This window comes from Eubalaena glacialis, chromosome 10, assembly GCF_028564815.1.
Source record: "Eubalaena glacialis isolate mEubGla1 chromosome 10, mEubGla1.1.hap2.+ XY, whole genome shotgun sequence".
Lineage (NCBI taxonomy): Eukaryota > Metazoa > Chordata > Mammalia > Artiodactyla > Balaenidae > Eubalaena > Eubalaena glacialis.
Window position 1 is genome coordinate 120,524,636 of NC_083725.1, and position 12,753 is coordinate 120,537,388.

General features: G+C 62.4%; 1 protein-coding gene across 1 annotated transcript in view; it reads right to left on the minus strand.

Moving 5' to 3' along the window:
• KCNQ1 (potassium voltage-gated channel subfamily Q member 1) overlaps positions 1–12,753 on the minus strand; it is a 348,499-nt gene that overhangs the window by 65,235 nt on the left and 270,511 nt on the right. The window contains exons 13-15 of the mRNA XM_061202275.1: positions 7,661–7,755; positions 6,801–6,847; positions 5,872–5,933 (exon numbers count right to left, since the gene is read on the minus strand). Of these exons, the coding sequence (XP_061058258.1) occupies positions 5,872–5,933; positions 6,801–6,847; positions 7,661–7,755 (204 nt within the window). The remainder of the gene's footprint in view (positions 1–5,871; positions 5,934–6,800; positions 6,848–7,660; positions 7,756–12,753) is intronic.

The following is a 12,753-nucleotide window of genomic DNA, read 5'->3' on the forward strand; positions in this document are numbered from 1 at the left end:
AAACATTGAATCCAGCAGTGAATATATACAAATTTGGATATTATACGTATCTGATCATAAGCTCTAAAAATACATTAAGCGAAAATTGACAGAAATATAAAGAAAACTAGAAAAATTCTCCACAATAGTTGGCACTTCAACACATTTCTCAGTAATGATAGATCAAGTAAGATAAAAACATTCCAGTGAGGCTATAGATCTCAACAAAACAATTAACAAGCTCGTTCTAATGGACACAAGTATAACACTGCACCCAGCAACTTCAGAATACACATGGTATTCAAACACAGAAGGTACATCTACAAAAGTTGATGACATGTTGTACCTGTAAAACATATTTCAAAATGTTCCAAGAGACTGATACCCTACAGGACTTCCCTGGTGGCACAGTGGTTAAGAATCCGCCCTGGTCCGGGAAGATCTCACATGCCACGGAGCAACAAAGCCTGTGCGCCACAACTACTGAGCCTGCGCTCTAGAGCCTGCGAGCCACAACTACTGAACCCCATGTGCCACAACTACTGAAGCCCGCGTGCCTACAGCCTGTGCACCGCAACGAAGAGCAGCCCTTGCTCGCTGCAACTAGAGAAAGCCCGCGTGCAGCAACAAAGACCCAATGCAGCCAAAAATAAATAAATAAACAAACTTATTAAAAAAAAAAAGATTGATACCCTGCAGATCACTTTCTTTGACAATAGAGGAATAACAATTATAACAATGACAAAAATCATATTCCAAATAGCTCCTGGGATAAACAAGAGGTCATAATGGAGACTAGAAAAATCTTTGTGTGAATGAACATTAAAGTTAAATGATATATATCAAAACCTGGGGGATGAAGTTTGAGTGGTATTTAGAGAAAAATAAAAGTATAGTCTTAAATGCACAGCTTAGAAATCTAGAAAGTTTTAGAATTCATAAGTATTCAACCTAAGAAGTTACAGAAAGAATAATACATTAAGCCCAAGTAAATAGAAGGAAGAAAATAAAGAGAAGTGAATGAAACAAAACAAAACCGACAAAAGAGAGGATCAACTAGGTCAAAAGTTTGTTGAAAACATGAATAAAATCATCAACTAGCTGGCAGGCTTGACCAATGGAAAAAAGTGAAGGCACAAACAAACAATATTGGCAATAAAAAAGGGGCCTAACCACTGATGATGCAGATGCTAAAATGATAATAAATACCAATAAATGTGAAAACTAGGATGGAATGTACAAATTCTTAAAATATGCAACTTATCAAAACTGACACAAGAAGAGATAGAAAACCCCAACTGTCCCATAACCATCCGAGTCATTGACTCGATTAAAAACCTGCCCACAAAGAACACACCAGGCCTAGGTGGCTTTACCTCCAAGTTTCCCCAAACACTCAGGGGAAGAGAATCCTCATCCTATACAAAATATTCTAGAATATGGAAGAAGAGGGAACACTTCTCAACTCGTTCTGTGAGGCTCACATACACTGGATACCATAACCCGATGAGGACACTGTAAGTACCTATCTCACCCACAAATGTGGACAGAAAAACTCTGAAGAAAATATTAGCAGGAGGGTTTCAGCAGTGTTTCAGAAAGCTTATACAATGTGAAGGACTGGTGTGTGGTGGGGAGAGGCCAGAGGCCACATAGATGTCTGGAAAAATAATCTAAGCCCAAGATGATAAAGGCCTGAACTCAGCGGGGAGGATGTGCAGCTGGCGTGCAAGGGTGAGCAGCTTTGAGGGGCTCTCGGGGTGGTGGTCGGAGCAGGGGCAGTGGCTGGGATGACCAGGATTTCGGGTCCTGCTTTCAGGCCTGGTGGACGGAGAAGTCGGGGAGGGGGACAGAGCAGGAGGAGGGGGGTCTGGTGCAGACGCCAGGTCCTGGGTGACTGGGCCTACCTGTCAAGGGCAGGGGCTGGGGAGGTGAGGTGGTGGGGAGCCCGGGCTGGGGGGCATTCCTGTCTGGGAGAAAGGTGTGCCTGGCCGGGGTTCTAGGCCGGGGTGGCGGTGGAAGGAATGTCGGGGGTTGGGGGGGCCCTTCCCACCCACAGTCTCTGAACTGGGGCCTGGAAACCCAGGACTCCCTGTGTCCGGCTCTGAGCCATGAACATTTCCGGCAAAAACAGAGAAGAAAGAAATTCTCCCAGCCCACTGTGTTCCTCATATCAGCCAAAGCAGTGTGAGCTGAGCTTGCAAAATAAACAGGGCTCAATGTAAACACTGCAGCAGGTCCTGGGGACGGAGCTAAGAATACACACTGGGGGAGGAAGGTGGGAGCAGACTTCTCCATCGGGTCCCCAGAGAGCCACAGGGTCCCTGCCCTGGAGCAGCCCTGACAGGGAGGGGCCGGGGGGCTGGGGGCCGCGTTCTCAGGACCCGTCCCAGGGCCTGGCGTGTCGGAATCTGACCACTGCCGCCCGTGGACCTTGCTGCTTGCCCTCACCTTGGCCCCCAGTGTTCCTACCCGGCCTCTTCTCAACCAGACCCCTTCTGTTTGTGAAATACTCTTCTGCTTTCTTCTGTCTCTCTCCACCTTATCTCCCCTTCTGTCTGTGGCTTCCGCCGGGACCAGCTCTTTACCTAACCAGCTAACTAGGCAACCGCTCAACCTCTCCGGGCCTCAGTTTCCCCACTAGTAAAAGAGACTTTATTTGGGCAGACGAGTCCTTGCCAGAGTAGAGAACGCAACGTGACAAAGCAGTTCAAGCCCTCTCCTCGCACAACTAAGGGGGCCAGCGGGCTCCCCACGCCGGTGGGGTGCAGGCTGCGGCGGGGGAACGCCGTGTCTGCTTCCCATGCCCCTGGAGTGAGGCTGGTTGTGCAGGCCAGGGGGCATCCTGAGGGCGGGTGGGGGGCTCTGAGCAGGAGCGCGAGCTGCAATGAGGCTGCAGGACCCCAGAGAGAAGGAAGTGTGGGGGGCCCTCCAGCCCACGTGGCCCCTGGACTGGACATGGGAAGGGGACTCCTTGCTGGGAAACGGAGGCCCCCCTGAACAGGCTCAGCTGGCCTCCCCCACCCCCGGTGACTCCCTGCAAGTGGACAGCCCGGCCACTGACCCTCAGAGCGACCTGCCCCCAAGATGGGGATGGGGGCAGCCGCTGTGCACCCCGAAGTCCCCTCCCCCTCCTCTCCAAGCCCCTCGTCCTGTGGCTGAGTGAGCCGGCCGGGACGGGACCGCCGTCACCGCCGAGGGCCTGAGCTGAGATGAGGAAGCAGTTGGGGGCCAGGCTCCCTTCCGGCCTGAGGCCAGCCCGGTGGGGTTGGGGGAGGTCCGGGGCTCCGGCTGGGGCTGGCGGGCCGGCTGGCACTGCCACCACTGCAGGCCTGCTGGGCTTCCCAGGGCTGGACGGCTGCTGGATTTCCTGCCCCCAACTTCCCTCAGTCAGCAGGATTGCGAGGGGGGTTGTTTATGGTCCCGATGGCTGCGGTGATAACGTGGGGCCTGGGACACGCCACTGTGCCCTCTGGGCCCGGCGGGGCCCTTTCCCAGGGTCTGTCCCCGAGGGGGGCATCGGCTAGCGGGGGAGGGGCTGGGCAGGCTGAGCTGGACGCCGGCCCACGGCAGCCTCTGCCCGGGTCCAGCACGTGTCCACGGGGCAGAGATTCAGCGTGGAGCACGGCCTGCTCCCTGCCTTCAGACCTGGGGGCGTGACTGAGCCTCTCGGGCGGAACCAGCTCCTGGGAGGCAGGAGGGGGACGAAGGCGACACAGAGCCCATCTCCCTGAGTGTGTGCGGAACATCCGGAATCCTTGCTGCCCAGAAACGGCCCCTGTCCTGGGCGCAGAGCCTGACGGTGGAGGCCACGAGGGGCCTTGCTCCCAACCTTGCCCCCAGGGATCAGGGACTCCAGAAAACCCTTCCCTTTGTTGTTCAGATCTGAAGAAATGTGGGCCCATAATTCTGTACCCCCAAGGCCAACGTGGGCCGCACCTCAGCCCACCACACCGACCCTGGCTGGACAAGGGCTGAGCCCTGGTTCTCAGACCCCCGCCGGCTGCCAGATGGCTCCAGGGGACCCTGTCTCCTACGCATCGTCACCCCCAGAGGACACCAGGCTCTGGTTTAGGTTTCAAGGGGTGGCCTGTCCCGAGGAGCAGTGGGCAGAGCCGTAAGAGAGGCCCAGGACAGTGGGACAGGGGACAGAACCAGACCAGGGCAGGGACTTGAGGAGGGGTGAGCGCATCTGGACGACAGGGCAGCGGGGCCGCTCCCAGGGCTGCTGGGCCACCACGACCCCTGCCAGTGGCGGGGGCCGGTCAGCGAAGGCTGCCTTGGCCAGAGCTGTTCCAGAGCTGGGCAAGGAGGGGAGGGGGGCGGGCCTGGGTCCCTTCCCCGGCTCTACCTCTGCATCCGTTGATGTCTGGAAGCCCCGCCCTGCCGGTCCCCCCCCACCACGCAGGGTGCCTGGTCTGATGTACTGGGCGTGGCCACCTGCGGCTTCTCCCGGAATGTGCCAGCCCCGAGTCCCTGGTCCCACACGAGAAGAAGAGTGAAAGCCAAGGACGGGTCACCAGAGAGGTGGAGTCCAGGCCCCAGAGCCTCTGAAACCGCTCAGCCTGGGGAGCTGACCGTTCCCAGTTTCAGTTCCCATCCTGCCAGACAGGGCATCTGCCACTGGACCATCTGCCTGGGCAAAAGAGAGCCACCAGGCCCGCTGAGGCCTGTGCTGACCGAGACGGGCCAGCCCTCCGGCGGGGCCAGGGTGTTGGCGTCACACAGCCCCAGAGGGCCAGGCCCGAAGTGAGGGCCCCCGTGGGCACCTGGACAGCGGCCCTCCCCCATGTACAGGATCGTGGCCCCATAGCCGCCCAGGCCGGGGAAGACTGCCGGTGGGCAGAGGGTCGTCCTGCAGGCCCAGGCCAGGGTGGGTGGGGCAGGAATCCGGAGCTGTGCCCCTGCCCGCCTGCCCAGCTGCAGCAGAGATGGACACGGGCCAGAGCCAGGCGTTGCCCAGGAAACCGAGAGTCGGACGCACTCCCTGCTCAACCGAAATTCCTCTATTTTTAGCCCCCCGGCTGCTTTCAGATAAAGTCCATGTAGATGAACGAGCTGTTCGGCAAGATAACAGCCTGCTCCAAACCACGGAGACTTCAAAGGGCGGCAGGCCGCCCCCTCCCATTCCACAGATCCTCCGAGGCTCCCAGGATGCCCTGGGAAGGGGTTCCGGAGCTGAGAGGCGGGGCCGCGGGCACAGAGCCCGGCGGGGACTGGGGTGTCCCGGCCACTGAGGCCGCTGGTGCCCCAGAGCGGAGGGAGCACGGCGTCCACGTCCCACCCGGACACCCAGCAGGGCCTCGGCCGACACTCCCCACCTCCCTTGCTGTCAGGACCCTGCAGAGGAGGGTCCTGGAGCCCACATCCCCTCCTCCCCACCTGATGCACCCTCGTGTCCCTGTCGGCACCTCTGAGTCCCTGCGTGCAAGCGGGCTGGGGGCTGAGGGAGCTGCAGGCAGCGGGGACAGCACTGCCCACCTCAGTGTGCATGGGGCGGGCCTCAGCTACGCCAGGGAGGGGACTGCGGGCACTCGCGGCCACTTGCCAATAATGATGCCACTTGTCAGAGGTCTAAGACCAGCCTGGCCTTCAGCGTCCTCCTCCCGTGGGGACCGACGCCCAGTGCACATGGGGGAGGAGCTGGAGCCCCACGTCAGGGAGGCCACACCGAGCACAGATGGAAGGAAGGAAGGAAGGAAAGAGGGAGGGAGGGAGGGAGGGAGACCCCAGACACCTAGGGCACCATCCAAGCCCTGCACGCTCAGGACAGAGCAGGAGAGTGAAACGCCGCTGTGGACAGCGCTGTCCAGGCCCCAAGGACGCTGCCCGCCGCCCGCCAGCAGCGATGCTGCGTGGCCCGCGAGAGCTGGCGTGGGCTCAGGCGCCTACCTTGTCCTCCACGCGGTTCAGGCGGGCACCGATCGTGTTGCTGCCTCGGTCCTTAGTCTTCTCTGTGGGGTTAAAGCACCCAAGTCAGGGACGCCTGGGCTGGCAGAGGGGGAGGGGTGGGCAGGTGACCCCGACTGGGCTTGGGGAGAAGGGTGATGGGGGTGAGGGAGTGAGGGTCAAAGACCTGAACCTATGAGAATGTCTCTTAGAAGCTCTTCTGTGGTGAGAACTTCAGGGGCGGCAGTGGGTGGGCCGGGCGCTGGCAGGCTTGTCCCCACTCCACCCTTTCCGGTTCTGTGACCTCCGAGAGCCTCAGAGGACAGGCATCCACCCTGCCCGGGGGCTGCCTGACGTGGTGCCCGCTGTACAAAGGTGACATTCCGCCCCAAGGGGGCACTTGCTCTGGCCGGGGAGGCCTGTCACCCCTGCGGCCCCTGCCGTCCTGTCCCTGAGTGAGCTGTGCCTCCCACTTGAACTTGGGCTAGGGCAACCCCGAGGAACTGGCCTGGCCCTGCCCTCCCTGGTGTGACCCCCTAGCCGCCCTCCGGAGGACATGAGGCCGTGCCTCAGAGCTGGAGAGCGGCACCCACCTTGCTCCCCAACGTTCTAGCTGGCTGCTCACCCCCCAACCCCACTCCCAGGCCCCCACCTTCCCAGGGTCCTGGTCACGTTTCCACACTCAGATCATCAATGGCCTAGAAAAGCCTGCCATTTGTAAGGACGCATGCAGGTTCTTGCACTAACTGAAAATCCCTTGTAAATCATGTTCGAAGCCAGTTTGCTTAGGGTGGGCCTACCTGCCCCCCTCTCTAGATATGCTTGCAAGACATGCACTTTCTGATGGTGGAAGAGGCAGGCGTGGGTGGAGGGATGGTAGGAGGGTGCGGCCTGGGCTGCCACGCCCAGGGTGTCTCAATGCAGAAACCCACCTGAGACGGAGATGAAGAGGGAGGGCTTCCCGATGGACTGGTCCAGCCTGGGGGGGAGGGAGGGAGACGGAGACCAGCTCACACTTGGCCGGGGCACCGCACGGACATCTGGCCTGTCGGTGGGTGGATGGGCTGATGTGCCCAGCAGGACAAGCTGCCCGCCCCTTCTGGGGGCCACCCCTCACCGCCACCCAAAAACCAGCCAGGTGCCTCCCAGGTTCCAGAGGCCCATGCTCCCAAGAGGTCCTGGGGGGGCGGCGCTCAGAGGTGAAGGGCAGTGGTTGGGCTGCCCCTTTGTCACCCTCCCTGGGCACAGCAGGGTCCCAGGATAACCCAGTGTCCTGAATGTTCCCAGAGAGGCAGGCCTGCAAGTGGGCCCTTCCGGGGCGAGGCCAGGTCGCTGGGCTGGGTGGGCTTCACGTCCCTGTAGTAGGTCAGCAACAGGGGCGGGGGCAGCCTGAGCCCCCGGCTGCCAGGCACATCTCCCGGCCACACCCTGCGTCGCATAGAGCTCGGTTCCCAGGCCAGCCCACCGTGGAGATGCAGCTGGTCTGAGCCCACGCAGGCGCCCAAGGACCACGCTGCTTCCACGAGGATGAGCTCTGTGGGCCCCAAGTCAGAAGCCAGAAGACGTCGGCTCCCAAGAGTTGAGGTGCTCAGCTCCCAACTGGTAGGGTCTCTCCCGGAGGTGGTGTCTCCTGGGGCTGGACCCGGCCCCTGCTCACAGGGTGTGTGCTGGGCTGTGAAGCGTCCAGCATCTCTGAGGTGTGGACATGTGTGGAGTGAGCCCCTGCCCCCTCCCCCGCCCGCTCAGATCCCCCCTTCCCCCGGGCCCCGCGCCCCGGGCCCCGTGCGCCCACCTCCTCTGCAGCTCCTTGATGCGCACCATGAGGTTGAGGTGGCCCTGGGAGTACTGCTCGATGACGTCGCGCACGTCGTAGGGCTTCCGCGCTTGCTGCGGTGGGAGAGAGGGAGTCACGCTGCGGGCTCAGCGTTAACGCGGTGACCGCTCCTGCCTTCCGTGGTCTTCCGGATTTAAGGAGCTGCCCACGTGGCACCATGGGGCAGGCCTGGATCAGCGCACATGCAGTGGCCGGGCTCATCCCCCCCGGAAGCTGGGTGACCCTGGGCCAGTACCTCGGCCTCTCTGGGCCTCAGCTTCCTGCCCGCTCACCTGCAGGGACCTGCCCCTTCTCCCTTTCCAGGCCACTGGTCCCTGTTTTCAAGCTGACTTGGAAGAGCTGGCCCAGCTGAGGGCCTGGGGGCGGGGGGCCAGCATGGCTGCCAGTCATTGGGTGGAGGGCACAGCTTTGTGCAGCCACCGCCTGCCTGGGCCCCAAGCTCACCCTCCCCACACTTGTTGGCCGACGCACCCACTGTTCTTGGGGCGGGGAGGTGGCCCACCCCACCCCCTTCCCAGGCAGTCCCCTGAGCTGAGCAGGGGTGGCCCCAGGGGACAGGCCTCCTGCTGGGGCTCCCAGGCTGCCTGGGAAGAGAGGATGGTCCCACGGCAGGCCTGGGGCCATGGGGGCAGGGAAGGTGACCCCAGAGCTCCAGGCTCGGCGCCAGCCCTGAGCCCATAAATGCATCCGGGGCTCAGGTGAAACCACAACAGAGAGAACGGGGCTTCTCACGATGTCAGCAAAACCTCGAGCCGCATTTATGGCCTCGATCCCGGGAACTCACGGTCTGAGGGTCTCGCCCAGGTAGCATCGGGCTGGCCGAGTAGGGGTCTGATGGCCCAGGAGGCCCTTCGCCCACACAAGCGAGCCAGAGCCGCGTGGGGACACAGGCCACTTCTCTTGGGAGAACCGCGGGGAGACAGGGTTGGGGGCCCCAGGTGGTCTCATTAACCCTGAAGGGCCCACACTAGTGATGGGCTGGGAGGTTACTGCCTCTTGCTGGGGAGTGTAGGGGGCCTGAGAGACACGCCAGACAGCTGGCAGGGCAGGGCGGGGCCGGCGGGTCAGAGGGTGAGAAGGAATAAGGCACAGATGCCCGCTGAGGGTCAGGGCCAGGTTTCAACCCTGGGAGCCCCAGGGCACCTGTCCTCCCTGCCCACCTGAGGCCTCCTTCTCCTTGGGGTGCCACCCCAGAGACTGGGGCTACCCCAGGCTAAGGGTAGGGCCATCTCTGCCTTCCAGAAAGATGGGGTTCCCCTGAGGGCAGGGTCCTGCCTCGATCTCTGGGCACCTTCGGACATGTCCAGGGGCCCTGCCATCAACGCTGGCGGCTTAACTAAGTTCTCGCAGCTCCCCACATCGTCCCGGACCCCAGGAATCCCGAGGCAGCACAGAATCCGCCTCCCTGTCAGGGGCCGGGCACAAGAATTCCAGGGGGTTCCTGCTCCCACAAGATCCGCCAGGCGGGGCCCTCACAGGTAACACCCAGCCCCACTCTGGGCCCCGGGACCACCCTGTGTCCCTTTGTGGCCTACATGCCGAGGCCCATGGTGGGGTCTCAGGGTCAGGAGTGGGATGGGACTCTGGCAGGCTCTCTGACTTGCCACACACTCAGCTTCATGACAAGTGTAACAGTGGCACTTAGCTACAGGCTAGTGGTAATACCCCAGGGCTCAGTTTGTCCTTCTGTGAGATGGGGATGCGGAGCCCTCTGGCTGACAGGGAGGGGGTGGGGATGCAGTAAGATGGTAGGTGAGAAAGGCCAGCGGGTTCTGAGCTGGCTCTTGCCAGGAGAGCCCGAGGTGGCTGTGATAGAGTCTGCGGCTGAGCCCGGGGTCTGCACCGCTGTTTAGCGCACACGCCGTTGCGTTGTGATCTTGGCCTCCTGTGAACAACCCTGGGCACCTCCAGGCCTGCCGGTGCGGTCTGGGGGGCGGATCAGAAGAGGGGAAGGCTGGCTTCAGAGGTCAAAGTGGGGCAGGCCTGGCCTGGAATGGAGCGGGTCCTTGTCCTGGTCTCCCAGACACCCTGGGAGGTCACGGCCCACTGCGTGCAGGTGAATTTGGGCACCTGAGCGTGTTAAGAGCCTCTGTGTGCACAAATGTATACGGATGTCCCTGTGGGAAGGCACAAGAGGACAGGTGACAGGTGTGTGTGTGCCCGGGCATGCGTGGGCATGTCTGCAGAAGCGAGAGGGGGTGGGGCTCGTGAGCAGGCCCCCCACCCCTGGCCTCGCCTTGTCTAGGGTGCGGACCACAACGGGGTAACCGACGCCCGGCTGACACCCAGGACCCGTGGTGCAGTGGGGTCCGAGGCCCCCTGAGACTCATCTCGGAGCTGAGAAGCGCACCTCCTGCCCCCCAACCAGGGTCTGGTCAGAGCTCCTGGAGGTCTTTGTCGAGTGGTGGCCTGGGGCCCAGCTGGAGACATCATCTCAGCTTTCGCTCCAGAGCTCATTTCCTTGGCAGCCGCAGGAGCCTGAGATGAGCCGAGATAATGCCGGGCTGTCCAGACTGACCGCCGGTGGACATGCGAGTTCAAGGCAAACGTGAAGGGCTAAGAGGCTCTGGCTCCTCCGGCCAGACACAGGGGCGGCCAGCTGGGTACTTATCGGCCGGCAAGGCGGGCAGGGGGGCCACCCGCCACTTCTGCAGCCCCTGAGGCCAGATGGGGGTGGGCGTGCAGCAGACAGACAGACGGGCTGCTGCGGGGGAAGGGACGGCATCCATGACAGCTGGGCCTGGGTGGGGGGCCACCCCTGGAGCCCCACAGAGCTCCTCGCTGCCAGGGACTCGTCCACCGCTTCTACTTCCGTGGGTCCCTCCTTCCTGGAGGCCTCCTGCTGCCCATCCCTCCTGCTGCCCCAGCTTCTGGCCTTGCTCAAGAGCCTTTGTACCCGAGGGCAAACCAGGAAGCTCCCAGGAGCGCCTCCACTCCAAGGGCCCCGCCCAATTTATTTAAGGCCCCCCAGGGGTCCTGCGCAGAGGGGAGGGGCAGGGAGCAGGGGAGGTGAGGCTGCCCAGCCTCCTTCCAGAAGCCTCCAGGCCATTCGCAGGACCCTGGCCTGTGTCCTGAGGCAGAAAAGGAGACCCTCGGCCTGGAAGGGAGGTCAGCAGCCAGTTTTCTTGCCTGCATTTCTGTGACGGGCACGCACCAGCGTTCACAGCTGCTCCAGCCACTGTGGGCGCCCGTCTGCCCAGGGCGGTCTGTGGTTCTGAGCTGGAAGCTGCTCACATCACCCCCAGAGCTGGGCCTGCCATGAGCCCCAAGGCTCCGCCTACCCTGCTGGGTGCCCCAGACCCTGGAAGCAGCCCCCGGGAAGCCTGGTGTCCACCCTGGCACGGCCCTGCCTGGCCCAACAGTGCCCCAGGCAGCAGGTTATGGCCTCTGCCCTGCCGGGGCCTGCTCCGGAACGCTGGTGGCCCAGCTGCTCAGGCTGGGGACCGTCCCCATCCTGGAAGAGTCCCCACTGACCCCTCTGCTCCCCAGGTTGATGTCTGTGGTTTTAGTCGTCACCACCAGCGGCCCTCCAGCGAGGGCGACACATCATGGCCCTTCCGGGGGCCTCCTCTGCTCTTGGGAGCAGTCCTGCCCAGACCTGACCCCTGAGGGGCTTCCTGCCATTCCTCCTCCCCCCTCCCCAGGAGGCCAGCCCGTCCTCACCCAGCGCCCCCTGAGCTCCCTGCTCCACCAAGCCACCCCTCTGCTGGCACCGCCAGGGCAGCGGGCCCTCGGGGAAGGAACAGCCACAGAACCCAGACGCCCTCCGTCCGGGGCCGTCGGATGTCGCCCAGAACACTGCTGGGCAGACCTCCTGGCGCCGGCCGACAATAGCATTCACCGCGACTCTTTTGTTTCAACAATGAGGAGTCCCAGGCCCTGGTGGGAGCCTTAGCACAACTTGGCCCAGTTTGGTGGGGAACGGCCTCCCTCCAGGGCTGCAGGCAGACGGACGGGCAGGCAGCAGGATGCCACCGGGGAATCTGTGTGCAAACCACCCAGCCAAGGGGGCCACGGGTGCTGCCGGGTAGCCGGAGGAATGGGGCGGCCGGGGCAGGGCCTCACCAGGGCTGTCCTTGGGGCCGGGATCAGTGGCGGTCGCTTCGTGGCAGAGCCTGTGTGAGGGCTGGGCACCCGTGGACGCCGTCCTGGGCCAGCACCTTGGGCTCTTGTTCCCACTACCAGCGGGGGAAGGGTTCTTCCCCAGGCTGCCGGGGGGTGGGGTCTTTCCAGAACCCCGCACCGAGTCTGGCTGTGTGGCCTGGGCGGGTGAGGGCTCTGCTGAGGGGGCTGGAAGGCGCCAGTGTCGAGCCTTCAGCCTGGGGTGGGAGGGAGGCACGGCCCGGAGGAGTCTGGCTCTTGTCCCAGCCTCGCTGTGACCGCCCAGGGGGTGTGAACAAGTCACCCCCAACCTCCCCTGCTTGGCGAAGCAGGCCCAGGGGATGTGGACGCTGGCTGGCTCTGGGCGACCCCCAGCCCTGGCTCCACCAAGGACTCACTTTTGAAAGGGACCGGAGGCCAAGCCTTCTGGAAAGAGAATGACCTCCCCCAAGGGTCCCTGCTTCCTAAGGCTCCATGTTCCCAGAGTCAGGGCTGAGCTGGGCCCCGCTCCTCGGACGGAGGACGGTTCCCACGTAGGAAGGAGGGCACCAAGCCTGCCGCCAGCTGGCTTCCTCTGCGGGCTCCCAGGGCCTGCTGCAGGAGACCCACCGCTGGAAGGAGTGCCGATGGGGAAGCCCACAGTCTCCAGCCCCGCCCAGCCAGAGAGACCCTACCTCTCCCTGCAAAGGTGGGCCACCCCGGGGCACAGAGCAGGGCTTGGGTCTCCCCTCTGTTCTGACTCGCACAGGGTGGGCGAGGGGGACAAGAGCCCTGAGCCGGCCTGGGACAGAGCACTTCCTGCCCAGGTGACGCAGGACGGGCTCCGCACCCTCCCTGAGTCACTCCCACTCCTGTCTGGTGGGGCGGGGGAGGGGCGAGTGAGCCCCCGGGCTCTGCGTGCATCTGGGCTCTGCGCTGGGCCTCAGGGTCCAGGCCGATCAGGGAAGTGT